We start from the raw sequence: 10,606 nt of genomic DNA, 5'->3' as shown, positions 1-10,606 counted from the left end.
GGGGCGGCGGGGGCGGGGAGGATAGTGGTGTGGTAAGCATAGGAAATGAAATGCAAAATTCTGCAAGAGTCCTGCTCAGAGGCAGCTGCGGAGGGCTGAAACAACAGACAGCATGGGGCATACCACCCATACAAAGCTGATCAAAGTGGTGGTCCTTCTCTTCGTTGGCTGGAGTAGGTAGCACAATTCTTGCTTTGGGTCCTGGGTCAGGAAAAGGGTTGCCAGCTGACCCAGAAAGGTCCTCTTATGCCCTTGACAGCAGCTTGATCTGGCACAACCAGCAGGCAAAGCTTTTCCCAGCTCAAAAAGAAGTATCGCTTTCTCATCAAGCTGTTTTGAAAAGCACAGGGCCAGTTTAGAAAATAAAGAGCTGGCAGCAGTCACCAGGAGTGAGTGGAGCTGGCTGTGTTGCAGGTAACCTGGGTCCAGGCTAGCAAAGGGTGTGCTGCCTTGGGGCCTCTGAAAAGGTGAAGCCAGAGCCTTGCATGACCTGGGGGAGGGTTGGCACAGTGACACATTGAATGAGGGATTTTAAAATGATTATGTACTACTTTAAGTATTTTATTATAATGTTATTGTTTTATTTATTTACAATATTTGTATACCGCTCCATATCCAAAACAGATTTCAAAGCAGTGAACGTAAAAGATAAAACATTAAGGGAACAATCCTATCAGGATAGGCGGCTGCCTCTGAACTTGGAGGCAACCGCCTATCCAATGCAGGGTGGGCGGAGCGCAGAGGGGATCTTCTCCACGCTCTGGCCGCCCTGCATTTGTGACTAGATGACTGATTTCCGCTGCCTAGCTGTGGGACTTCGGAGCAGGGTGGGGGGAGGCCGAATGATGCACAGGAAGCGTCATACCGGCACTTCCGCACTCCCCCCCCCCGGAAACGCCCCCTTTTGCCCCACTCTATGCTGCTCTTCTGAGCGCGGAGCCCGGGGACATCCATGCCGCCTACGAGGCGGGAGGGGAGGTGGTTTTCCGGGAACGGAGCAATCCTGTGGCTGTCTAGCTGCTGTCTAGCGGCCATAGGATTGCACCCTAAAATAATAAAAAGTTTAAAACATTAAAATCATGCTTTGTTAGGTGATTAACAAGTAATAATCCTACTTGGCTTTTTTCATTGCACGTTCCTGTGTTCATTTCTCATCATGTAAATCCACTGTAACCTAACCAACTTGAGAAGCTGTATTATTATCCCATATATTGTGTATGGAGGCAGGCGAGTTAGCTGAAGCTAAGAGAAACTGGCTTGCCTAAAGCTACCTTGTGAGTTTGGCGCGGAGGTGAAATTTAAGGTGGAGCTTCCCACCTCTCTCACTTGGGGTGCTACCCTACCCTAGCTTTCTGTCAATTAATATTAATAATATAGAAGCTAATTCTGTTAGCTAGGAAGGGCTGAGTACAAATTTCAGTTCAGCCACAACATTACTTTTTTCAATTGGTAGTCCCATCTTTCTTCCAAACAGGCAGACTTAAGTGGCTTACAAGCCAAAAATTAAAACACGCTGTTACACTTTGAGTGGCCTGAGGCAAGTCATTATTCTCTCAGCTTCAAGCATCTGCCTACTCTGTGTGATATGAGGTGACCAGTTGATACTGGCGATACTGTAAGGATTACAGAGGCGAGCTCCACACGTCTGCCAGACATCCACCTTAGACTACTGCAGTGTTTTTGCACATGGGGCTGCCCTTAAGACTAGTGCCTTCGAGTGGTTCAAAACACAGCAGCAAGGTTGTGACCCAGAACTGAATTGTTGTAAAACAGCTTGCCAATTTTAAAATCACTTTGCCCCTCTTCGCTGTCCGTTTCCAGACCCAATTCAAAGTGCTGGTTTCAACCTATTAAGTCCCATGCAGCAAAGGGCAAGACTGCCTGTGTTTCAGGCAGAGTTTGCCTATTCTCTAAGCCAGCCTTCCCAAACCTGGTGCCCTCCAGATGTGTTTGACTACAACACCCAGAACCTCCCAGCATATGCTGGCTGGGGGTTCTGGGAGTTGTAGTCCAGCACATCTGGAGGGCATCAGGTTAGGGACAGCTACTCTGCATTAAGAAGATCATTGGAGGCTAAGCTCCAGGTATCCTCGTTCTCAGAGATTAGGCCAGGGCCACCCAACATGGTGCCCACAAGCACCCAAAAAGATTTCTTAATTATTTTTTAAAAATAATTATTTCCCCCTCATTTTTTAAATATACGTACTTTGATTTGTATGAAAAGCATAAAACTTTCTAGTGGTTATACATAGGCTTCAACAAAAATGGACCAAATAACCAAATAAGTATCCATTTGAAGGTGGCGTTTATAAGCTACCTGTTCAAATATTGAAAGCATTGTCAGGTCCTCAATCCATTGTATTATAGGAGGTGGGTGCTTATCCTTCCCATGTTGTAATATCAGTCTTTTAGCTGTCAAAAGGGTGCAGAGAGCCCATTTACGCTGGCCGTTAATTTCCATAAAGCAGGTATATAATTTAAAAAAGCGTATACATCAGTGAATATTAAAGACTGTTCCAGTACAAAACGTATTTGTGTAATAACCTCTTCTCCAAAAACAGCAACTACTGTTTTGCTGTTGGACTGAATGGTCTTATAGGCCCCTTCCGACCCCACTATTCTTTGATACTATTCTATGATACTGGACATTGCCAAAACATATGTTCAAAAGAAGCATTAACTGTGTTGCACTACCAGCAATTAACTGAATTAGACAATCCTTTATTAAAGAGACATTGCAGTGTCCAATAGGCAATGAAACAGTAGACACGAAACCGCTTAGGAATTTTATTATATTTAGTGGTATATAAATATTACAAATAAATAAGCAGAAGTTTTTGCTGAATAAGATGCAGCCTGAGATCCATAGACACGACAGGTAGATGCCAAAGTGGCAATTGACTGATTAGGCATTTTGTAGTGGTGCCCATGGCAGTTATTCAGATTCCCAAATGTACCCATGGGTCCAGAAAGGTTGGGGACCCCTGGATTGGGCACTGACAACTGGACATAGGCTTTTTCTGTGGTGGTGCCTTGGCTTTGAAATGCTCATCCCTGAGTTTGAGGCGCTTGGTCACAGATGTCTTATCTGCCCTGGCCTTTAAAGAACAGTAGTGCTGGGATCCACCCCCCCCCTTTTTTTCTTTTTTTTAAGTGATGCCTATTTTTCTTAACTTTGATTTAACTTTGCTTGTATTCTACTTCTGTTGTTTTAGCCACCTGATGTTATTGTATATATATTTATGATAGTTTGATTTTACTTTTATTATTGGATTCTTTTATTGTAAGCCACCTTTGACATGCTTTCTGAATTTAAAGGTGGGGTAGTAATAAAGTGGTGAGGTGGCAGAATTCAGCACTGGCAGAACGGGCTGGACCACTTGAGGCTGAAGGTGTGAGGTTGCACGTTTTTAATGCTAACATGCACAAATAAAACCTCTGCAAGTACACACCACCCTTTAAAAGTTTGAAAAGTAGGGAGTAGTACATTCCATTGAGATTTTGTTTTTACTGAAGGGAATCATTCAAATATAGTATCCCCTAGTCTGAAGTGGTATGGTCCACTATACCACCTCGAGATTCTACTGTCTCATTGTACTGCATGCATGGAACACCTGAAGTATTCTTTTTATAGCGGGGGTTCAGATGGCCCACATACACACATGGCAAGAACTTGTGTTCGGGGGCTTGTGGGGCTGCACGGGTGAGCCTTGCCACTAATGTGCACAGCAGCCACACCATCTGCATACTCAGCTGGTGTGTGAAGGGACTACCAGAGTCCAGATGTATGTATGCAGAACTCCACATGCATGGTGAACCTGGTTGGGCCTGGGCCCCTTGTCACATGGAGGAACTCTATGTGTATATATTAGGGTTCTTGTAGTGCCTTTCACATGCTAACTGAACACATGGATTGCAGGGTGTGTGGGTGCTGCATGTGGGGGCGTGGCTAGCCCACATGGTCCCCCAGTCTCCCTCACACATTCTTTCAATGTGAGTGGGTGGGGGTTGTCTCGTATGGTTGCTTATGCATTGCCAAAAAAGGAAAAGCATCACCAAGAAAGAGGACAGTGATTTGCCTAACATTTGCATATATTAATTCATATGTATATAGGTGCTAATTTAGAAAGAATTACTATAATTTTAATAGCAATACAGTACCTCTCACCCAATTGTCTGAACCCCAATTATGTGAGCAAAGAAGGGGGTCGTGTGCTTAGCTGTTCTCAGGACTGGCATCTAGACTGGCTTTGTTGGGCAGATGCCAAGGTCCTGGTCCCTCAGAAGGGCCTACTGACTCTTGGTTGTCCCCTGCAGCTTACCCTTGCTGCTGTTGCCGTTCATATGCCCACTCACCCAGGCAAATGGCAGCAACAGAAGTGAGGAACAGGGCCAGCCCTACCATTAGGCAGAGTGAGATAGATGCATCAGGCAGCTGGTTCTCAATGCTGTGAAAGACATTTTATTTACTGTTAATGTATTTGCCACCCCGGAGTGGGGGAAGTACTTGCAAGATGTTCTGCCTCAGGTGCCAAAACAACTTGGCTGGTCTAGGGTATTTTGTAGCCGTGGTGGCAAGTGCAGCAGCATTTGCTTCTGATCCTCAGGCAGCAAAATGCCTTGGACTGGCCCTGGCGACAAGCAGCCACTGCCACTGTTGGCTCGCCTGCCCTCTCCTTCCCCCAGCGTAGACCATGCCTGCTTCTTCCCTTGCACGGCCATGGGCGGCAGCTGCACAAGCAGAAGCCCTGGTAGGCCACCGAAGGCGTCTTGCTCAAGGGGAGCTACAAATCTGAAGCTGGCACTGTCTCTTGGCCTCTGGTGGTTTGTGTCCAAAGCTCATATATGCTTTATTGCGAAATGGCTCTCAAGTTTGTTGTGTAAGGAACTGTAGAGCTCACTTTGCCAAAGCAAACTCTTCCCTCTCTTTTCCAGTGTGTGCGTGCTGGTGACACATTTTATGTAGAAATGTGCACACCTCAGCACAGTGAGGAAAATAAGTGGGTTTAAGGGCATTGGTGAAAGAAAAACATCTTGCAGTTTGACCTCCCTGCCTTTTTCTAGCAGTAGTGGGGTATAAGAAAGAAAGACAGTGTCATGGAGTGTCAAATGACTCACCAAAGGACCTCCACTGGTTGAGAAAGCTGGGAAGATGTGGGGATTTCCAAATGTGGACTACTTCCTTCCTGGCAGACATCTGGGTCACAACACACTCATGGGTGAGAGAAAAGAAAATGGAGTGAAAACCCCAGTACTAAAAAGGGGGAATCAAATCCCCCTGGCTTTTCCTTTCCAATTCAGGCCATATACCTAATAATAATTAGTGTTTATCTAGTGTTGAAATCATGTAACATAGACTTTTGCTTCTGCATGATGCAATTTTGTTTTTTCAGCTAACAAATCACTACTCTGTTTTTACCAGATCTAAAGATTTATTACTTTATGGAAACACCGATATAGAAAATTAGTCTGAAACAAACCCATCAAACTAACTTCCAAGTTTTAGTGGAAATGTAGCATGGAAATTGAAAGATTCTTGTGTTAATCCAATCTCATATGGAACCAGGATTGTGATAAAAACTGTGGTGGTCTAATGTGCTGTGCTGAGTTAAAAATAAGTATTTCACATTTCACTGTTTTCCTTAGAAAAAAAACAATGTCACAGGACACTATTTTGCTGTCACTATTATGACATTGCAGAGGTGGGTGGATACTGAGAGAGAATGGCCTGCCTAATTAGCTTGTGGCCAAGGTGACATTTGAACTGGAGCCCTCTTGATTCATAGCTCAGCCATTATGCTATGACACCAGCTCCTTGTAGCTTTCTTTGAGAGTAAGACTGCGGGCCTCCATCCATCCAAGCATTTGGGTGGGTCATTGCAAAGCAATGTGTGAACTTCAGCTTCCACATCGCTGCAGCTCCTGGCTATTTGCTTCTCACTCCTCTGTCAATTCTGTCTTCCAGTTTTCCTTCTCCTGATTCCTCTGGACATCTTCATCCAGGCTACCTTTACTTGCTGCCCTGCTTGCAGCCTTCCCAGGCTCCTGTCTCACAAGGGGATTGAGCAGGTCTCAGGTTCGCCAGGGCTGCCATGACAATGACTTAGCACCAAATCTCTTATTGTAGTGCAGTGTAAAATACCTCATGGGGGCAGAGGAAAAGTTATTTCATCTCTTTTTCAACTCTACCCATTTCCTTATGGGCTTCCCCGAGGAATCTGGCTAGCTGACTGACTGGTGTGGCTACAGAATGCTGGACCTTTTATCTAAGCCAGGAGGGCAGCTGTTATCTTCAGCTTTCTTGGTCCCACTGCACAAGAGACGCCAGCATCTGATGCTGGATATTCATAATATGTCCTTGGACCCTGATTCTCCAAGGTGTGAGAACTCCATAGGTGCAAGTGTTCACCCAGGGTTTTGGTTTCCTTTGAATGGGGTATGGGAAACTTATGGTATTACAGAATATACAGTTTATTTACACAGGCTGAGCATAGAGGGGTTTTCACAGCATTCACTCTCCAACAGATACTGTTTCCCCCACCTCCAATTAGGTTTCTAGGGAGGCTCTTGCATGCTAAAGATGCTTCCAGAGTGCCCAAAACTCCTCCCTCCCCCCACCCCCTCCCTGCAGATATTTGCTGGAACGTTTTGTGCAAAGACAGGCATGATAGAGGACAAAGAAGGCAGTGACCTAACAGAAGCAGATGAGATTAAGAAGAGGTGGAAAGAATACACAGAAGAACTATACAGGAAAGATCTGAATGTCCCTCATAGCCATGATAGTGCGGTCAATGAACTTGAGCCGGACATCCTAGACAGTGAAGTCAAGTGGGCCTCAGGAAGCATTACTAACAACAAAGCTAGCAGAGATGACAGTATTCCAGCTGAGCTATTTAAAATCCTAAAAGATGATGCTGTTAAAGTGCTGCACTCAATATGCCAACAAATTTGGAACACTCAACAGTGGCTACAAGACTGGAAAAGGTCAGTTTACATTCCAATTCCAAAGAAGGGCAATGCCAAAGAGTGTTCAAACTACCGTACAATTGTGCTCATTTCACATGCCAGCAAGGTTATGCTCAAAATCCTACAAGCTAGGCTTCAGCAGTATGTGAACTGAGAACTACCGGAAGTACAAGCTGGGTTTCGAAGAGGCAGAGGAACTAGAGATCAAATCGCCAACATTCGCTGGATCATGGAGAAAGCAAGAGAATTCCAGAAAAACGTCTATTTCTGCTTCATTGACTACGCTAAAGCCTTTGATTGTGTGGATCACAATAAACTCTGGCAAATTCTTAAAGAGATGGGAGTACCAGACCACCTTACCTGTCTCCTGAGAAACCTGTACGAGGGTCAAGAAGCAACAGTCAGAACCAGACATGGAACAACCGATTGGTTCAAAATTGGGAAAGGAGTACGACAAGGCTGTATATTGTCGCCCTTCTTATTTAACTTATATGCAGACTACATCATGAGAAACGCCGGGTTGGATGAATCACAGGTCGGAATTAAGATTGCCGGGAGAATTATCAACAACCTCAGATACACAGACAATACTACCCTAATGGCAGAAAGCGAAGAGGATCTAAAGAGCCTCTTGCTGAGAGTGAAAGAGGAGAGTGCAAAAGTTGGTTTGAAACTCAACATTAAAAAAACGAAGATCATGGCATCTGGCCCCATCACTTCCTGGCATATAGAAGGGGAAGAAATGGAAGCAGTGACAGATTTTATTTTCTTGGGCTCCAAGATCAGTGCAGACGGTGACTGCAGCCATGAAATTAAAAGACGCTTGCTCCTTGGGAGGAAAGCTATGGCCAACCTAGACAGCATAGTAAGAAGCAGAGACATCACCTTGCCGACAAAGGTCTGTATAATCAAAGCTATGGTTTTCCCAGTAGTAATGTATGGCTGTGAGAGCTGGACTATAAGGAAGGCTGAGTGCCGAAGAATCGATGCTTTCGAACTGTGGTGCTGGAGAAGACTCTTACGAGTGCCCTGGACTGCAAGGAGGTCAAATCAGTCCATCCTAAAGGAAATCAACCCTGACTGCTCCTTGGAAGGACAGATACTGAAGCTGAAGCTCAAATATTTTGGCTACCTAATGCGAAGAGAAAAGTCACTGGAAAAGACCCTGATGCTGGGAAAGATTGAAGGCAAAAGGAGAAGGGGACGGCAGAGGATGAGATGGCTAGATAGTATCACCGATGCAATGAATATGAACTTGAGCACACCTCGGGAGAGAGCGCAGGACAAGAAGGCCTGGCGTGCTATGGTCCATGGGGTCACGAAGAGTCAGACACGACTTAACGACTGAACAACAACAAGAGCCATTGGCTTAAATTGCAATGGGGGTCTGCCAGGCAAAACCTGTTCAAACAGTTTAGGTCTTCCCACTAATCCTGGATCTTTTACAACCCAAGTCACTAGCCTGTAAACAGGGATGGGGAACTTATTTCAGCCTGTAGGTTGAATTCCATTTCAGAGGAGCTCTCAGGGGCCACATTCTGGTGGTGGGCAGGGCCGAAGGCAAAACGGACAGGACTATATACAAAAATACCAGCATGTTGCAGCGTAAGGGTCTTACTGACAGTAACCAAGGCGTAGGAGAGGGGTTTCAATCTTTTAGAATGGGGGGAAAACTGCACAAAAGTCAGGGAACCACCAAATTTTCAGTAGTTGGGGGAATGGGGGTGGGATTGTAGGCCCTGGTGTTACAAACATTGTGTTCTATACCTGGTAGACTCATCCAATTTGTTTACCAAGAACAAGAGGAGGCAGAGATCTGGCCCAACACGATTTTATTCTGCAGAATAAGACAACCTTTGGGGCTAATGCACCAACAAAGATGGCAACCAAGGAATGTGATCCAAAAGCTTATATACACAAAGTCTTTGGGGGCTGTCTTACGCCTGCTTTCTACTAACTTCTTTGTCTAGCTGGCACAAACAATGACCCTCAACACTCAAGCATGCGTAGAGAGAGTCACGTACTCTTGCATACTACATTCTTGACATTCTTGAGTCTCTGATAAGGCACTGTGTCTTAGCCAACATGGCAGTTTCATACAGATGTAGAACACACACACAAATATAGAACAGCTTAAGCTAAGCTAAACATATTAAAGCTGAAATTTCTATAACACTGGGGAGCCCCAGATGGCCAGATTTGTCCCCTGGGCCTGAGCTTCCCCACCCCTACTGTTAAGGATTCCTGGAAGGTCACATTGCACAATGCCTCATGTCATTACACAATGCTATTCCAAAAAGAAACTGCTCACCCCTCTTCTGCAAATGGCAAGACGTTTTAGGGATGACCTCTTATGCAGAGTTTGTTTCCTTATAATGAAACATAAACCCAAAGGATCCATGTGTTATGGTTTAGGGACTTTGAACTATCCATCTATAGTTCAGTAGTTTGGAAACATTTAGCTGCCTATTTAATACCTATAGCAGAACAGATACTTCTAAACAAAGTCTACACCTAGGATTGTTTCACAGGTTGCAATCCAGGTTTTGTACTAACAAGACTTCGTACAGGAAAATCTTCTTTGATCCACGTTTTATTTTTATTACAAATATAGTTGTAGCATTACATCAGAATATATTGTGCATATAAAAACATAAAAACATTTCTGATGTTAAACAGAGCTTTGCTAAAGATTCTTAGCTCTTAATAGCTTAACAAGAAATAGAATTTCTGAACTATTTCTTGTAATTAGACTTTTAGTCTTAACATCTTAAAAATGAGAGATCTCATTTTAAGTACCAAGTTCTCTATTCAGTATTGAATAGGCTATTCAGCTGACAGCTACACAGGCCTGGTGAGCTTCTAAGAAGAAGCTCCAGCACTGTAAAATCAGCACATATTTATACTGTTTGTGTAGAAATTACCTCATAACTAATATTATCTACTGTCCCATAAATTAGAGCTCACCGTCTTAATTATTTCATTGTTATTAAACATTCTTAAAAATTAAATCATACATAAATGGCTTATGTGTAAACCTTTCAGGCTAGATAAGATCAATTTCGAATTATACCTTTGAGAAGATAATTTCTTACTCAAAATTTGGAGGAGGATTATGTACGCCGCCTTGGGTTCCTTAAAATAGGAAAAATGGCTGGATTTAAATGTAATAAATAAAAAATAAAAGTCTATACATTTTTGAGTCATCTGTATATTAATTTTTTTGATGTGTATACCTTACACAATATTTTTTGCTCATTAATTGATAAGTGAAAACTTTCAGTACACTTTTGACCTGGAATAATACAGTCTCACACCTGTTCATTACTCAAATAAACTTTTGGCCCAACTGAGAGAGCTTCAAATCAGCATTTTCTCTTGGAATACTACCCAAGTCATCTTGACCATTATTTTTATGCCAGTTACACAGAATTCATTATGAATCTGCTTGTGTCTTTGTGTTGTCTTTTCTTTAATACAATTTAATACAATACTTATTTACATTTTCAAATTTTTTGGTATTTACATTTCATAATAAGATATATTGTTTTATGACAGGCAGATTAGCATTTCTTCAATAGTTTTCCCAGAATGTCCAATAAAGCAAATCGGCTATTTCCTAACATCCAGGACATGCCTT

At 43.4% G+C, this 10,606-nt stretch overlaps 1 protein-coding gene across 1 annotated transcript in view; it reads left to right on the top strand.

The window, feature by feature from the left end:
- The first annotated feature begins 22 nt into the window (after positions 1-22).
- The window catches only part of LOC146342201 (integrin alpha-D-like), a 63,295-nt gene continuing 52,711 nt past the window's right edge, over positions 23-10,606 (top strand). Inside the window, exon 1 of the mRNA XM_084805859.1 lies at positions 23-173. Coding sequence (XP_084661985.1) covers positions 113-173 — 61 coding nt within the window. The 5' untranslated portion in view covers positions 23-112. The remainder of the gene's footprint in view (positions 174-10,606) is intronic.

Source organism: Heloderma suspectum, chromosome 6, assembly GCF_057233095.1.
Source record: "Heloderma suspectum isolate Gila_16-S chromosome 6, 16-S_ref, whole genome shotgun sequence".
Lineage (NCBI taxonomy): Eukaryota > Metazoa > Chordata > Lepidosauria > Squamata > Helodermatidae > Heloderma > Heloderma suspectum.
This window is presented reverse-complemented; position numbering and strand designations above follow the sequence as displayed.